This window comes from Microtus oregoni, unplaced genomic scaffold (genome assembly GCF_018167655.1).
Source record: "Microtus oregoni isolate MIOR12 unplaced genomic scaffold, Mior012 000008F_ref0000371, whole genome shotgun sequence".
Classification (NCBI taxonomy): Eukaryota; Metazoa; Chordata; class Mammalia; order Rodentia; family Cricetidae; genus Microtus; species Microtus oregoni.
Genome location: NW_024543067.1, coordinates 19,293,993 through 19,312,041, shown reverse-complemented (window position 1 = coordinate 19,312,041; position 18,049 = coordinate 19,293,993). Strand labels below are relative to the sequence as shown.

At 40.2% G+C, this 18,049-nt stretch overlaps 1 protein-coding gene across 3 annotated transcripts in view; it reads left to right on the top strand.

Moving 5' to 3' along the window:
• The window catches only part of Slc26a7 (solute carrier family 26 member 7), a 104,958-nt gene that overhangs the window by 20,355 nt on the left and 66,554 nt on the right, over nucleotides 1-18,049 (top strand). For all 3 annotated transcript variants that reach the window (XM_041657369.1, XM_041657367.1, XM_041657368.1), the window contains exons 3-4: nucleotides 4,841-4,951; nucleotides 9,289-9,461. In XM_041657369.1, coding sequence (XP_041513303.1) covers nucleotides 4,841-4,951; nucleotides 9,289-9,461 — 284 coding nt within the window. The remainder of the gene's footprint in view (nucleotides 1-4,840; nucleotides 4,952-9,288; nucleotides 9,462-18,049) is intronic.

The window sequence follows — 18,049 nt, the reverse complement described above, 5'->3', positions numbered from 1 at the left end:
GGGTGCCATGGCAAAGTGTCACAAACTGGGTGGTAAAACATCATGAAATCACTGTCTTACAGCTTTTAAGTCTACAAGTCCCGGGTGTAGGTGTCAGTGGGATTAAATCCTTCTGAAAGTACGAAGAAGAGTAGATACCATGATTCTCTCCTTACTTCTGGTGTTTTGCCTCAGTCCTTCGTAATTATTATTATTTTTTTTTTTGGCAAAAAGAAAGAATACCCAGTTTCTCCTTCTGCCTTCCTCTGGTGTTTGGGTGTGCTTCTCTTCTTTCGTACAAGTCTTCACTGAAGTGAGAGCATTCGAATTGAGTTAGCCCACATCCACATTACAATAAAACTTTATTTAAAGTAAGTGTCTGTAGCGGTCGTAGTCTCAATATTTCTTCAACATTCGGAGCAGGTGAAGGTTAGGACTTACTTATATGAGGGACAGAAGTCAACCTACCGTGATAACTAACCATGCTGTTATAAGGATCAGCAGTTAGGACAGTGCATTCTTTTGCGAGTGAGCTGTTTTAGCTGTATTGGGGGTTGTAGTTAGTTCTTATTAGAACCAAATGTGAACGTCTAGAAAATGCACTGTAATACCATAGGGGGGCAAAGCTGTGCTTCCGAGTTCTCGGTGCTTGGCCTGGCAGTTGTGAGGTGGAGTCACTAAACGGACATCTACAGATCTCACAACGTAGCACCTCTAGTAGACTGGCTTTACAGGTGTCACCCTAGTACCTGTCGCAGTCCTGAATCGCTCAGTTGCTGGAGGCAACCAGTGTCAAGTGAATGGCCGGCCCTGAAACTGAAGTCAAAGTGCGGCTCCTGCACACAGAAATCACTCTCTATCTGAGTTCTTGTTCTCCTTCTTACTCATAGGGACTGAGTCACTTTGTGGTCACCCCAGCCAAAGGTTATCGTAAAAGCAGAAGCAGAGACTGGGTTATCTGCCAGTTCTCAGGTCCTTCTGGGCCAGCAGGCAAGGGCAGTCAGGAAACTCTTTTCAGTGCATGCTGGGGTGGAGAGGAAGGCAGGCTGATAGCTTCCCACTGAACCCCAGGTCTTCTTCAAAGGCTGGCCCAGTCCCCAGGGCTCACCTCCTGAGAGTTAACACTAGAATCTAGTACTGGAGTATTTTTTGTCCTTTTATGAACCATTGCTATACTTACAAAACATTCCTCCTTAAGAATTGCATATTTGGCTGGGCAGTGGTGGTGCAAGCTTTTGATCCCAGCATTTGGGAGGTAGAGGCAGTTGGATCTCTGTGAGTTTGAGGCCAGCCTGGTCTACAGAGCTAGTTCCAGGACAAGCAGGCTCCAATGCTACACAGAGAAACCCTGTCTTGAAAGAACAAAACAAAACTAAACTAAACTAAAAAAAAAAAAAGAAGAATTGCATATTTTAAGGCCGCCTAGAAACCATTTGCATAAAACTTATATGATTTTATGTATTTCATGTTGCCAAATATGGTTTTTACAAATAACCAGAAATAGAATATCTCTGTCTTTAAGTTCTGTCTGTTATCTATCTATCTATCTATCTATCTATCTATCTATCTACCTACCTATCTATCTACCTACCTATCATTTATCTGTTGTGTGACACTCTTCCTGGGGAGATGTCACCAAATGTCTACTCACTCCAAAAGGAGAAAAGATGACAAACTAAACTCCAGCTCACCTTGCTTAACCAATGATTTTCATTGTCGTTATTTACAAGGATATGGATGGGGGCAGTTTATAGGAACAGACATGATCAAAGATATTAGCCTCACCAAAAGAGTATCCCAGTATGAGTGGCAGCTTGTGATAGCTGGAGATCAGCATTACAGGTTGGAGTCAGTCTCTTTTAGACTACTCAGCTGATCTGAGCCTTTTCTAGGCATCTTGGCTGGTCTGAGAATGTCTTTTTTATGAAAGTTCTTACTGCTCATAAAAGTTGGAGGGTTGGGTACAGTGAATCTGGTCAGTTTCAGAGACTTCCTGAAGTTTTTGAACTCTCGATGTCCCGATTTTTTAATGAGCTTCCCTACAGGAACATTTTGTCTTCCATTAGAGCAGCCTGATTCTCAATGATCTCTCCAAATTGAATTTTTTTTATCTTAGAGAAAATTGATTTACAGTGCTACTATCCATCTGTCTGTCTGTCTGTCTGTCTGTATCTATCTATCTATCTATCTATCTATCCATCCATCCATCTGTCTGCCTGTTATCTCTCTTCATCGTCATCTGTTTATCCTTCCATCCACCCATAGTATACCTGTGTACTATCAACCTATCCATCTGTCTGTCTCTCTGTGCATCTTTCTCTTTCTTTTCTTTCCCTCCACCCTTTTGAATTTCTGTTTCTGTATCTTAATATCTGTGTTACTTTTACTCTTACCAAAGATTAAGTAATATAGAGTATCTACAGGCATTAGTAACAATATTTTTCTAAGTGATACATTATGGAGTTGCATTTTTGCTCTTATCTGTAGTGAATACCATTTTTGTAATTCTTATAAAAATTGTAATTGAAATACTAAAGTGTCATATAATAAAATTAGTTTATTCTTCTTTTAATCTTGTTGTTTCTCACTGCCACATTAGCAAGAAAAAAAGGTTTATTTAAAGTGTAAGAGTTTTATATGATAAAGGAAATGTGCACATCATTTCTGGTCTTCAAGGTTATTCTTCTATAAGAAGAATAATGCCAACAAAAATGACATTTAATATTTACTTTATAGATTTATGATCTTTTAAAAATATCTTAAATTGGGCACAGCCATGCATGCCTCTTATCTCAGCATTCAATATGAGGAACCAGAGACATTGCCTTGTTCAACGAGCTTCCACAAACAATGAAGCAGAGTAAAAAACAAGGAAGCAAATAACCTCACACTATTTTGAGACATATTTTCTATGATTATTCCCTTCTTAAGTTCATATATGTGTGGGGTACAGAGAAGCTTTTTTGTAAAAAAAGATTTTTTAAAGAAATTCTGTGTCTGAATCTCTGTGTGTGTGTATGTGCATATGTGTGTTGTGACCATAAAGGCCAGAAGAGGGCATCAAATTCCTTGGAGCTAGAGTTGTGGGCATTTGTGGGCTGCCCAGTGTGGGTGGTGAAAATGAACCTTGGATCCTCTGCAAGACCAGCCAGTGCTCTTGACCACTGCACCATCCTTCCAGCTCTGAAACGAGCTCTCCCGCCTCTTTCTGTTACATGTTTTATTTGGGTTAAACTAAAGAGAAAGGCAAATGTTCTTCTAATTAGGTTTTTAATCAAGAGGTGATTATCCAGAAGGCGGGAGAGGAAACTAACTACTCTAGCTCAACGCTCACGTTTGCTCATTGCAGATAGTAGTGAAAATATGGCCCAAATGGTTTACACTGAGATCCTGTCAGCCAGACCACAGGCTCTAGCATCCTTTGATGTCACCAAAAAGATTGAAGCGTTTCTGCTAAACATGCCTCGTGCCCTTCCCTTTCATACCTCTACTAATTTAAAAGATTAGAGTGACCTGGTTTACATGGCCACATTATTTTATTCTTTTATTATCTGGCCACTCCCCATTCCCATAGAGAGTGAACTCAGAGCCATTCTGGGCAAACACGGTGCCACCCACTGCTTCTCCTGCTCTGGTGAAGTGGATGACTAAAACATACTCTGGAAATAACAAGTGGTCATTGCTTGCAAGTCCTCCATGGGATTGACGTAAACACCGTTCTTCTTACGAAGTCATTTGTGTGGAAGCTACTGAGACGGGCTGATTGATACAGTTGGGGACATTTAGCTTTCCAATGCCAACCTGGCTTCCAGAACTGCACCTGAATGGGGTTCTTCCCACCAGCCTGATGGTACCCCACCCCACTCTGTTCTATGAAACACCAGTGCCCTTTCTGCTGCTGGCCCTTCTCTAATACATTTTCATCAGACTTAGAAATTCCATCACCAATAATCAAGCTTTACAAAGGAAGCATTGGTAGAACTTCCACATATTTTAATATATCATTATTGTCCAATTTAATGCTCAATATTAAACTCAAATGGACTCTCAGAATCTTCCCCGGTAGGATCTGATGCCAAGAACAGCTGCAGACAGGAAATCTTAGTGAACTTGTGTTGGTATCATTAAAACCATCAATGGTCATTTAAGCAGCAATGGGAAAATTTTCTATGTAGATGTAACATACAAACTGTGTAGACAGTTGTACCCATGAAAAATAAAGATGAATGATTGTGAGTTATACTTTATGTATGCACTTTATGTAACCAAAGTTGAATGTTTTGCCACTGTAAAACCTCCAGTTGGCATACGGTCTAGCATTCAGTCAGTGGAAAGTGGACAGGGTTGTTCTCGGCCATGTTCCTGTACTCACCATAGCTTGTCCACCAGGCAGCCCCCTGCTAGCTTTAAGTTATGCTTGTGCCTCAAGCCCAGGCCCCTAGCCACTTCAGACTTCTCTTATGTCCAGTGGTAAAACTCCGGTTCCTGCCTACTCCACCGACGCTATTGCACAAATAAAATGGCATGTGAAGATGCTTCTAAAATCCGAGTGTGCCTAGAGATGCCTGGCTTCAACATTATCATGGGAATTTTCACTGAGAAGGTTCTCCAAATCGCCATTTACTTCTCTGCAGTCAAGAGAAAAAGCCGTAGTGCAAAAGCACATGGTTTTGAGAATTGAAATATGCACATGAATGGATGAGCAATTTCCCCTTGATTAGGATAATACTGCTAGTACTCATTTTGCTGATGAGTAGAATAATGAAAATACTCATTCTGACTTAAGTCCCATCAGTTCCTGTTTTATTGTGTGCTGTATCCTGGGACACGAGGGTCCTAACTACTCTGGACTTCTCCACAGGGCTCTCCTTCGCTATCCTCTCATCTGTGCACCCAGTGTTTGGTTTATATGGATCTTTGTTTCCAGCCATCATTTATGCCATATTTGGAATGGGACACCATGTTGCTACAGGTAAGAATCACTGTCTATGTTTAGTTATATGTTCTCACATAGCTAACAAAAGGGACTCAAGGTGATTATCAACTCCTAATTACCGTCCAAAACTCTTCTACCCTACTGATATATGTGAGGTATGTTTATTTATCAGATACACACTATGATTGAGTGCCATATTCCTGTGTTATGAAAGAAACTGAAAATAGAAGTATCGCTGAATTTACAATGGAATAAGAGAATATAAAAATTTGCAAGAAAATAGTTTCTCAAATATTGAAAAATATTTTGGGTGTATTTCTTTGGTTCTTGTATCTTTTTTTTTTTTAAGGTAAGGATACTCTGTGTGTGTTCCTGACTGTCTTGAAACTCACTCTGTAGAACAGGCTGGTCTTGAACTCAGAGATCCACCTGCCTCTGTCTTCTGAGTGCTGAGATTAAAGTCGTGCACCCCCACCGCCTGACTTAATTGGTGTATCTTATCCTACCTCCTTCTGCACTTCTGAACAACACAAGAATGAACACAGAGGGTGGTCGGTCATGATTATTCTGATGACAGTATGGGCTGCATTTCCGTGTGAGCTCCACCTAAGCACATGTGCCATGTGTGATCACCTGCATGACCCTGAACACAGTTTTGAAACTCTATTTGTTACTTTTTAAATAAGATGACTCCCCCATTTCTTATGATAGCAAGAGCTCCACAATTAGTATATTGTGTTTAACTTAACACTTGCTTATATTAATGCAGCATTTATTGGGTTTTCCTATTATAAAAAGACACCTTAATCTTAAGTATTCAGCTAACAACAAAATGTTTTTTAGCAGAAAATATTTGCAAACATAGCCATTCATTTTGTGTGAGATCTCGGCCTCTGGGCACAACTCTTACAACCTGTCTTCTGTGGCCAGTTGTTATTGATTGTATCGCTTCCTACTGTCAGAGATCATCACGGGATGAGTGGCTTGGAACAAAGGAAGTCCACAGTTCTGGAGGTCCGTGCTCTGACTAGGTCTTCCAGACCCCAAAGGAGCAGTCAGTGAGGCCGTGCTTCTTTTCGCCAGCTTCAGCTCATTTCCCTGACTTCTCTGTCTTCTAGAAGCGTCCTGCATTGCTGGAGCCCCTGGCCTTTCCGTGGGAGCATCTTCAGATCTGCCCAGCCCTGCTCTCTTGCTTCTGTCTTCTGTAGTTACAAGGAGTTGTGATTGTGCCGGCTGTCTCCAGACAGCCAGACAGATAATTGCATTTTTAAGACCAGCCTAGTAGTGAGCTTAATTTTGCCTGCTGCATTTATTATTTCTTGCCACGGAGCATGCGTCCTTCTGGATTCTGAAGATTGGGATAGAAATCTTGGGAGGTCATATTTTTTATTATCACACTGAAATATATGCTTTTTTTCATAAAATGATTTGTACTTGTGTAAATTTGGCTTTTATATCATTAACCTTTTCTATGAGTGAGAGAGCAAACGTTGGCGGTCATTTTAGACTTGCCACCTGAGAAGTCCTCTGCGCAACAATATTCTGAGGGAGCTAGTTAGGGAAGCAGACATACGGGTGGGTCCACTTCAGACATGCTGGATTAGAACTGGCATTTTCACAAAAAGTTTTACATACATGTGCTTGCACACACACACACACACACACACACACACACGTCTTTACATAATGACATATTTCAGCCAATGAAAATAGCATATCACATCAAACTGTTCATCATGTCATATCACATTGGGCATCATGTTGGAGTCGTCTGGGTAGTGCGTTATAATGTACCCACAGCAGTGGAACTGGCCACAGTGAATTCTCAAAATGTATCTCTACTTTTATGAGGCATACAACTATATACAAAATACATATTTAGTACATATGTGTGCATGTGTACACATGCACATACGTCTGTTTGTATATATGTGTATAGCTCAGAGCAATATGTACACTTCAAGAATTTACATGTTCTTGTCTTAATGCCACCTTTTAGGTGAACATTAATTTGTATTATATATATTTCAGGTGAACTAGGAAAAAACCTCAGCAAGTTTCTTATGACAACACAGATTAAAATCACAGACATACAGCTTACACAAGTATGAAACCCAAACTCTCTCTTTTTTTTTCTTTCTAGACAACAAAATGTTTTAGAATACTCATTGAATTAGAGTTTTCTTCCAGATAGATAAAAAGGAGAAAACCACAGAATGAATTAATAATTTTCTTCACTTTTTAATTATTTAAAGCAAGGTTTCACTAATGATCCTCCTAACTCGACCTCTGGGATGCTGGAATTACAGATACTTTATTGTTTTTTAGTTGTTCTGCCTTCTAACTTTGTCACAGAGCATTTAAGTATGTCTGTAGCAAGAAAGAGCAGAAGGTTTTAGAACTGACTTCACAGACATTTCTTCTTTTTGACACAAGATAAAAGAAAAAGGCAAAACAGACTTTCCCAATAGACCATAATTAGTCTAGTAGTTAACGTCATGTGTGGTAGTTAGCCTTCAGAATCCCAGCACGTGGGAGGCTTCTGTGGGATTCTAAGAAATACCACAGATTCAAGCCCTGCTTGAGGTACATGGTGAGTTCTAGGTTGGTCTGGATCACAGAGTGAACTCCTGTATCAAAACAACAAATTAAAAAATACATAATTTAATAATCCTGAAAAGTATAATTACATAAGCCATTGCATTTTATAGGTACTTGCTGTAGATATTCTGCTGGTTGCATAGTTTCAAAATTATCATTTATTTAGACTCTATAACTAAAAAGTTATTTAGTAAGTTATTAACAGCTACAGATATGTCAAAACACACCTTTTGCAGACTTCACAGGCATTCTACTGTACAGTAAATGTGGGTGGCATCCTGTTTTTAAATTTGTACTTCTCAGAGCCTGCCAGCATTGCGATTGGTTGAAAGCTAGTTAATACTAGTCATCAGCGCTGGTAATAAACAGGTGATGCTTTCCACCCTGATATAAATGACAGGGGAACCAGAAAATGACTTTTGGAACCTTCCTGTGATCTTACTACAAGGGTCATTGAATCTTTAAAGATGCCCACAATATTTAACATACAAATCATATTTCTCTTTTATTTGATCATATTTTAGTGTAGGTGGGAGATTTATGTTTCCTGAAACTTTTTTAAGGGTCCAATGTACTTTTGTGAAAGACAAGCAACTTATCATGAATTTTCGCCTCCCCGTGAGGTGTTTGGAATGCAATACCAAATTGCTAAAGCTAATAAGACATTATATGAATCATTTTAAAAATTAAATTTGTTCCTTGACATTTTCATCCACGTAAACAATGTGATCACTCCTTGCCCTTCCACCTTTCATTGTCTCCTTTTCTTCCCTATCAACACTCTCTTTGCAAATCTTTTTTTCATATTCAAGTTTTTGCTTTAAGATGTAACATATATAATTGTAACCAACAGTGTGAGCTTGGAATTCTCTGTTGGAGCATAGGGAGTTCACCAATGGTTGTCCAAATGATAACACTGATTCCCCAACTCCCATAGTTCATCAATGTTCACTAGCAAAATAAAAGGGCATCAAAGCTTCTTGAGTCCCCCAACCATCTGTGGTTGGCCATTAACAGGTTCATTCTTGTGCAGGCCCAGTGGAAGAAAGCACAGTTGCTCTGAGTTCATATTTCTTTGAAAAACAATTACTTCCTGAAGCCAAAGTATAAAGATGTTGAATGTGCTAGTTTATTTAGCAATTTGAATTTTCATGATTAATTTATGGGCCCTGGCATTTTGTTCATGAAAATAAAAAGTGTACTCAATTATGAAGTCATTAGAGGTAGAAAGCACATAGCATGGTGAGAAAGAACTGGATTCCCTAGTTGTGACTGGAATTTGAGGCCCATCTTGGAAGATGAAAGCTTGTTTCAATCAGAGGACCTTACATTTTAGACAGCAGGTGTGTAGTTATCCATCAAGGTCTTCAAGCTTTCCTCTTCTCGTTCTCTTCAAACCCTAAACTCTGGGTACAAATAGCACTTAGTGGGTAAGGCGAGTTAGACCTAGAGTGATGTACTGAAGGTGGCATTTTTTATATATTGAAGGGTTGAATGTAAATCTAGGCCACAATCCTGCATCTTAAATATTCTCTATTCAGAGAGTTAGGAAAAGCGTGTGACTCAGAAAGACACGGTGGCTCGGTGGACCTCGCAGTAAGTCAGATGTACTGTTTCTTTCATGGAGTGGGGTGGAAGGAAAGGCAGAGAAATGGGGTACACTGGAGTAGAGTTATCCCTAATAGCTCTTGTTGGCTTTTCAATATTCATGGAACAATGGAATGACTTTTGAATGTCTACATGGACGTTCTCTAAACCATTCTCATTTCCAGGGACCTTTGCCTTGACATCCTTGATATCAGCCAATGCTGTGGAAAGGCTGGTCCCCCAGAGCAGCCGGAATCTCACCACACAGAGCAACTCCAGCGTGCTGGGCTTATCCGACTTCGAGCTACAGAGAATCGGGGTGGCTGCGGCAGTTTCCTTCTTGGGAGGCGTGATTCAGGTGAGCAGCTTCGAGACTGCAGAGGGCTGAGGGACAGGAACAAAGGGAGAGCGAGCAGTGTTGCATTTGGGTTTTTAACTGTGGGTTTCTCTCTAGATGTGTTTTATGATTATGGAAATATATCGTGGTTCTGTAAATGCTGGTTAGATAAATGAAGAAGACTCAACAAATTGAAAGCACAGAGAAACATTTAGTAAAATCAAAGCTTTAAAAGTTTTTTTTTTTGAGTGGGAGATGAACCTGAAGTTGGATGGGTAGGGAGGTGTTGGGGGCCTAGGAAGAGTTAGAGGAGGGGAAAGAATATGATAACATGTATTATGTGAAAAGTTTTAAAGATAAAAAATTATGTAAAATGTTGATATTTTAAAGTGTGGCAGAGGCACCAGGACTTATCCCTACTGCTTGTCCTGGATTTTTGGGAATCTATTCTCTTTGGATGAATACTTTGCTCAGCTTTCATATAGAAGGGAGGGCCTTGGACCTTCCCCAAAGCAATGTGCTTACCCTCTCTGAAAAGTGGATGGGAGTAGGGTGTGGGGGGGTGAGTGGAGGGAATAAGAGGAGAGGAGGGAGTGGGAACTGGGATTGGTATGTAAAATGAAAAAAATAGCTTGTATTTTTTTAAAAAATAAAATAAAAAGAATATCACATGCTGAATAAATGTATAAACAATAATAGAAAAAAAATTTAAAAGGAGTATTTTATGACCTGAAGAGTTGGCTTAGTGGTCAAAAACACTTAGTGCTCTTGCAAAGGATATAGGTTCACTTCTCAGCACCCATGTGGAGGCCAAAAACTGCCCAGCTAGTTTCAGGGGATCTAGCTCCCTCTTCTGGCCTCTGTAGAAACCAGGCACACATACATGGTATGATACACATGTAGGTAAAATACACATAAGCTAAAAACATAAATACATTTTAAAAATGATTGAATGGGCTTCCCTGTAACACAGTAAGTCCATGCTGTGTTCATACATGACCAGAGTATCATTGGAAGGGATGTTGTGAGTGAAACTTTACAATAGGAAGACTCAGCTAACTTTCTTGAATGCTTCTCTACTTAAACACTTTGATTTTACTGTATAGGTGGGCAGGAGATGGGACTTGGTCTGTATCCTCGGCGTATTGGTGTGAGGCTTCTGGGCTCAGACACTATCAGTCTTTGCCTCTTTTACAGCTCTGAATGTCTGATGAGGCCACATTGGCTATTGTCACATTCTCCTCAGCATACCAACATTTGATATTTGTTGTTTTTAATGAAATGATCATGCTTAGATCCCTCAGAAGCAACTCTAAGATGGGCATGTTGTGCCAGTCAGTCACTTTTGGTAACTGCTATCACACCTGATTAAAATAACTTAGAAGAGGAAGGATGTGGTTGTGCCCACAGTCACAGGATTGTCAATCCACCATCGCTTGGCTTTATTCTGGGGCCAATAATGACACAGAACATCACAGAAGAGCATCATGGGGTAGCCAGAAAGCAGAGAAAAGGTGAGTGATTTGGATGCTGGCAGCCTCTGAAGCACGTGCCTGCAGCATGGCCTCATCCCTTGATGTTCACCTCCCAGTAACACCACGAGGCCATTATTCTGTCTGTGAACTGGGTCACCAGTAATGATCTAATCTTTACTCTGAACGTGGATTGGGGAAAAAAATCTTCAATACATTAGTTTAGAAGATGCATTTCACACTCAAACTATAAACACACAGAGAGGCACTATCAGGCACACACTTCCAATTTAGTGGTCATTTTTGCTTACTCATTTCTTGTAAACTAAATGATGTATTTACAACTTTTCTGAGTGTCTGCGTTCTGGGCTGGTAGTCTATTTTGAAATAGTGTCCTATTATATACAATATCATATATGAGCAGCAGAAAGGAAGAAGAGCTGGTGATTATGTGAATACATGGAATGAAAAAAATGTGATCTTGGAAAAAAGAAGCGAAAATCCTTAGAATATTGCCTTCCGATACTGCAGAAGGGCTGAAGAGTCAAGGTGTGAAATGTAATAAGAATTTGATAGTTACTGAGAAACAGAAGCTGTTTCCCCAGGATGACTGAGCAGACTAGCGGGCCTGTCAGCTATTCTGTGTGTAGAGCAGTCTTCCAGGAGGCAAGGCCCGGCTGTGTGACACCGTGACCTTCACCGAGTGTTCTCAAGCACGGACAGTGCCAGCATGCGTGGAGACGTGTGTGGGCAGGCTTGCTGACCTCTGCTTCCACGCTCCTTGGAAGACTGTGGAGTACCCAACCCTGGCTCTGTCTCAGACACAATCATGACTATGGGGCAGAGCTGTGAGTCACCGCTGTCTTCAGCTGTGTGGCCTTGTGACGGAAGCTCGGATACGTTGTGTTGAATTTATTGACTCCTCTTAATTCCTGCTCATTTGTATGAAAATCTCTGTACTAAAGTGGGAAGAAGATCACAATGGTAAAAATAATGAAGCTTGTTCTTGCTCCATTGTTTACCTTCCTCTTTCTCTTACCCGGTGTAGCACAAAACAAGCAGTTACAGCTGGACATTTGTGCTTCCCAGATCTGTTATTATTAACAGACGAGTAACTGTCTTCTCAGTCTCATCTTAACCATTCCCATGAGTCTCAAACCATCAGCTCGTGTTTTAGTATCTGAAGCATATTTGGATGAAGAACTTGCATAGTGAAATAAAAAAGCAGAGGCCAAGATTTGAACAAGAAAACGAAGTCACGTTGCCCTTACCGCAACTCCCAAGAAAGCTAAGAGTAAAGCAGGATATTATTAAATATAATAAAATCATCTCATTTCATGGGCTTTTATTGCTTGTAAAATGGGATCCAGATTGTTGTATGTTTCTCTTCTAAGCTTGTCAGACATCTATCTGGTTTCCTTCCTCTGTCCCAGCACCAGGTCCTGGGTGTGTATCTGGGGGTGTGTGTATCTGTTAGTTTGTCATTTGACCTCCGCACCCATCGGCCCCTTGTTGGGCTAGATCCTTGGCCTTTGTGAGATCCTTTGGAATCACCTCCTACGTCATCACTTCCGTCTCTGTCCTAAGTCCATGGGCAATGAGGAAAGTGTTCTGCAAACACAGGATTCTTTACAACCATTCTTGGGTCATTTTTCTCCCTTTTATGTTTCCCCCGAAGGCTCAATACATACAATTATTAATGATTTTTAAAATTTATTTATTTATTAAAAATATCCACCTCCTCCCCTGCTCCCATTTCCTTCCCTCTCCCCCCACTCCCCCTCCCCCTCCCTCTCCAGTCCTAAGAGAAGTCAGGTTGCCCTGCCCTGTGAGAAGTCCAAGGCCCTCCTCACTTCATTCAGGTCTAGGAAGGTGTGCATCCAAACAGATTAGGCTCCCAAAAAGCCAGTACATGCAGTAGAATCAAAACCCAGTGCCATTATCATTGGCTTCTCAGTCAGCCCTCATTATCAGCCACATTCAGAGAGTCTGGTTTGATCACATGCTCATTCAGTCCCAGTCAAGCTGGCCTTGGTGAGCTCCCATTAGATCAGCCCCACCATCTCCGTGGGTGGATGCACCCCTCGCGGTCCTGACTTCCTTGCTCATGTTCTCCCTCCTTCTGCTCTTCATCTGGGCCTTGGGAGCTCAGTCCAGTGCTCCAGTGTGGTTCTCTGTCTCTATCTCCATCCATCGCCGGATGAAGGTTCTATGGTGAAATGCAAGATATTCATCAGTGTGGCTATGAGATAAGGCCAGTTCAGGTACCCTCTCCTCTGCTGCCCAAGGACCTAGCAGGGGACATCTCCTTGGACACCTGAGAACCCCTTTAGAGCCAAGTCTCTTGCCAACCCTAAAATTGCTCCATTGATTAAGATATCTTCTTCCCTGCTCCCATATCCACTCCTCCTCCATCTCAACCATCCCATTCCCCCAAGCTCTCCCCAATTCTCCCCTTCTCCCTTCTATCTCTCCATCTCCCCCTCCCCCTACTCCATCCCCATGCTCCCAACTTTTGCCTAGCAATCTTGTCTACTTCCAATATCCAGGAGAATAACTATGTTTTTCTTTGGGTTTACCTTCTTATTTAGCTTCTTTAGGATCATGAATTATAGGCTCAATGTCCTTTGTTTATGGCTAGAATCCACTTATGAGTGAGTACATACCATATTCATCTTTTTGGGTGGGTTATCTCAGTAATTTTTTTCTATTTACATCCATTTGCATGCAAAATTCAAAATGTCATTGTATTTTACTGCTGAGTAGAACTTTAAAGTGTTCTTTATCCATTCTTCTATTGAGGGGCACCTAGGTTGTTTCCAGGTTCTGGCTATTACAAATAGTGCTGCTATGAACATAGTTGAACAAATGCTTTTGTAGTATGATTGGGCATCTCTTGGGCATATTCCCAAGAGTAGAATTGCTGGATCCTGAGGTTGGTTGACTCCCAGTTTCCTGAGAAACTGCCACACTGATTTCCATAGTGGTTGCACAAGTTGGCATTCCCACCAATAATGGATGAGTGTTCCCCTTACTCCACATCCTCTCCAGCATAGGCTATCATTGGTGTTTTTGATTTTAGTCATTCTGACAGGTGTAAGATGGTATCTCAAAGTTGTTTTGATTTGCATTTCCCTGATCGTTAAGGAGGTTGAGCATGACCTTAAGTGTCTTTTGGACATTTGAACTTCTGTTGAGAATTCTCTGATCAGTTCTGTACCCCATTTCTTAATTGGGTTAATTAGAGTTTTTATGTCTAGTTTCTTGAGTTCTTTATATATTTTGGAGATCAGTCGTCTGTATGGTTGGTGAAGATCTATTACCATTCAGTAGGCTTATTGTCTGTGTCCTTTACTTTGCAGAAGCTTTTCAGTTTCAGAAGGTCCCATTTATTTATTGCTGCCTTCAGTGTCTCTGCTACTGGTGTTGTATTTAGGAAGTGGTGTTCTGTGCCCATGCATTCAAAACTACTTCCCACTTTCTTTTCTATGAGGGTCAGTGTGGCTAGATTTATGTTGAGGTCTTTGATCCATTTGCATGGGGATAGATATGGATCTATTTGCATTCTTCTACATGTTGACATCCAGTTGTGCCAGCACCATTTGTTGAAGATGCTTTCTTTTTTTTTTATTTTATAATTTTAGCTTCTTTTTCAAAAATTAGGTGTTTTGGATGTTTGGATTAATGTCAGGATCTTCATTTTGATTTCATTAGTTAACCTCTTTGTTTTTATGCCATTACCAGGTGTCTTTCATTACTATAGCTCTGTAATAGAGCTTGATGTCAGGGATGATGGTGTCATCAGAAGTTCCTTTCTTGTATGGGATTGTGTTGAATCTGTAGATTGCTTTTGGTAGGACTGCCATTTTTATTATGTAGATCCTACCTATCCAAGAGCATGGGAGAGCTTTCCGTTTTCTAATATCTTCCTCAATTTTGTTCTTCAAAGACTTAATGCTCTTATCATACAGGGAAGTAATTGTTTTAATTTGTTGTTTACACACACACACACACACACACACACACACACACACATTTTACTTTTAATTCATTCTCCATCCCTGCTATTCTCTTCTATTTCTCTACCTCCCTCCTTTTGATCTCTTTCCTCCCCCTAAGTTGGTTTCCTCTGCTTTCTTATTACATATCTTCCATTATATTATTCTATATGCAGTTCCCCTAAGATCTCTTCCTCCCCTTTCACAGTACCCACTCAAATCAAAAGTCAACATCTGAGAAAAAAATATGTCACAGTTTTCTTTCTGAATCTGGCTCATATCACTTCACATAATCATTTACCAATTTACTTGAAAATGTCACAATTTCATTTCTCTTTATGGCTACATAAAATTTTATTGTGTACATATACTCCATTTTATATGTTGAAATATTGACAGATGTATAGGTTCCATATCCTGAAAACTGTCAATTATGAAGCAATAAACTTAAATGTGAAACAGTCTCTGTAGTGTGTTAACTCAAAGCCCTTTAGATATATCTCGGGTCATATATGTGGGTCATATGATGATCCTGTACATTTTTAGGGAGCCTCACACCTCCTCACTGACACCTGAGCTGTGTTTCTTTACTCGCTTGTCCTCCCCTAAAACTTTCTCAATATCTTCACCACTATTTGCAGTTATTCGTTTTATTTATGATAGTCATTCTGACTGTGATGGGAAGCAACTCTAAAACATTTCCTTTTCTTTTGATCATTTTCAATATTTGTTAACCATTTGTATTTCTTCTTTTGAGAATGGTCTGTTCAGTCCATTTTCCCATCGATCGGTTGGACAGCTTGATTCCTTTTTCGTTTCAGTCTCACTGTTCTTTATGCATTATATGCATTCCTCCCATCTCTGATGCGTAGCTGCGAGGATTTTCTCCCCTTCGGTAGGGTGTCTCTTCACCCTGGGGATCACTTTCTTTGCTCTGCAGAAGCTTTTTAATTTATGGAACTTTAGCTATATATTTTTGGATTATTTCCCAAGCTGGAGTTCTGTTTGAAAAGTTCTCGCCTATGCCCATATCTTGAAGTTGTTTACCTATTTCCCCCTTAGCATTTTGAAAGCTATAAGTCCTATATCAAGGTCTTTGAAAGACTTCGTTTGTTTGTGCAGATAAGGATCTCCACTGCTGATCTTTCTGCATAGACTTGCCTTGCTTAGTGAGGCTTTTTTGTGCTTCATGTGGATTTAAGATTTGTGTTTTCTAGTTCTGTGAAGAACGTCATTGGTATTTTTAAAATAGATTTATTTGAACCTATAGATTCCTTTCAGTAATATAGACTTTTTACAGTAGTAAGCCTGCCAATTTGTAAGCATTGGAGAATTTCCCTATGAGCTGGTATCTTCTTTAGTTTATTTCTTTATTGTATTAAAGATTTTGCTGTACAGCTCTTTCATGTCCTTAGTTAATTTTATTTATTCCTAGATATTTTATAATGTTTAATAACTATTCCAGATGGGAATTTTTGCTGATTTCTTTTTCAGTAAGCGATTTTTTGTATTCATAAAGTTTTTTGGTTTTTATTTTTTGTTTTAGTTACTGTTCTATTGCTTTGAAGAAATACATGACCAAGGCAATTTTTTTAAAATTTATTTTTTTAAAAAGAAAACAATATTTTTTTCATTATACATGCCAATAAGTTCTCACTCTTTTTCTCTCCTCCCATTCCCTCCACATTACCCCACTTCCCACCCCGATCCACCCTCAGAGAGGGCAAGGCACATTGCTTTGGGAAAGGTCCAAGGCCTTCCCTACTATATCTAGGCTGAGCAAGGTATGCTTCCAAAGATAATAGGTTTCCAAAAAGCCAGTACATGCAGTAGGGATAAATCCTGGTGCCACTGCCAGTGACCCCTCAGTCTGTCCCAGCCATGCAACTGTCAACCACATTCAGAGGGACTAGTTTGGTCTTATGCTTATTCCTTCCCGGTTCATCTGGTGTTGGTGAGCTCCTATTAGCTCAAGTAAACTGTTTCATTGGTGTACCCATCATGGTCTTAATCTCTTTGCTCATGTTCTCATTCCTCCCACTCTTCAACTGGTCTTTGGGAGCTCAGTCCAGTGCTCTGATGAGGGTCTCTGCCTGTTTCCATCAGTTGCTGTATGAAGGTTCATATTCATAATTTTGGAACTGGGTTACCTCACTGAGGATAGTATTTTCTAGTTCTATCCATTTGCATACAAAATTCAAGATGTCATTGTTTTTGTTTGTTTTTTTTTTCCTGCTGAGTAGTGCTCTAATGTAATTGTGCCACATATTCTTTATCCATTTTTCAGTTGAGGGGCATTGAGATTGTTTCCAGGTTCTATTACAAATAATGCTGCTATGAACATAATTGGACAATTGTCTTTGCAGTATGATTGAGCATATTTTGGGTATATAAGTAAGCATTTAATTCTTATAGCTTCAGAGGGTTTGTACATGACCATCATGGCAGAAAACAGCTACGCATGGTTCTGGAGCAGTAGCTGAGAACTGTACATCTTGATCGATAGGCAGTTGACAGAGAAAGAGGCTGGCACTGGGCCTAGTATGGCCTTTTGAAACCTTGAAACCCACCAGCAGTGACACACCTCCTCCAATGAGTCCACACCTCCCCAGTAGTTTAGAGCAACTGGATACCAACCATTCAGACATATGAGCCAAATGGGGACCATCTCATTCAAACTGCCACACTTCACTCCCTGACCTGCCCCAAAGGTGGTAGCCCTATCATAATGTAAAATGAATTTAGTCCAACTTCAAAAGTCCTGTAGTCTTTCAGTTTCAACACAGTTTCAAAGTCTACCATTTCTTCTGAAACTCAAGGCCAGCTTTTAATGGTAACCCCTTGTAAAATAAAAAAAAAAATCAAGTCACTTGCTCGCAACATACAATGGAATAGAATATACATTAGCCTTCCACAGGGAGAAAAGGGCACATAGTAAGGAAATACTGGAACAAAGCGAGACTGCAAACTTGCAGGACAAATTCCAAATTCTGCCTTAGTTGGCTCTCCAGATCACCAACACCTTTCAGCTTGTTGAGTACAGCACACTTCTCTCTCTCTTGGGCTGGTTCCTCTCCTGTTAGCAGCTCTTCCCTGCAGGTCTAGTTATCTCCAACACTGTGGAGTCTCAGCTTAATCC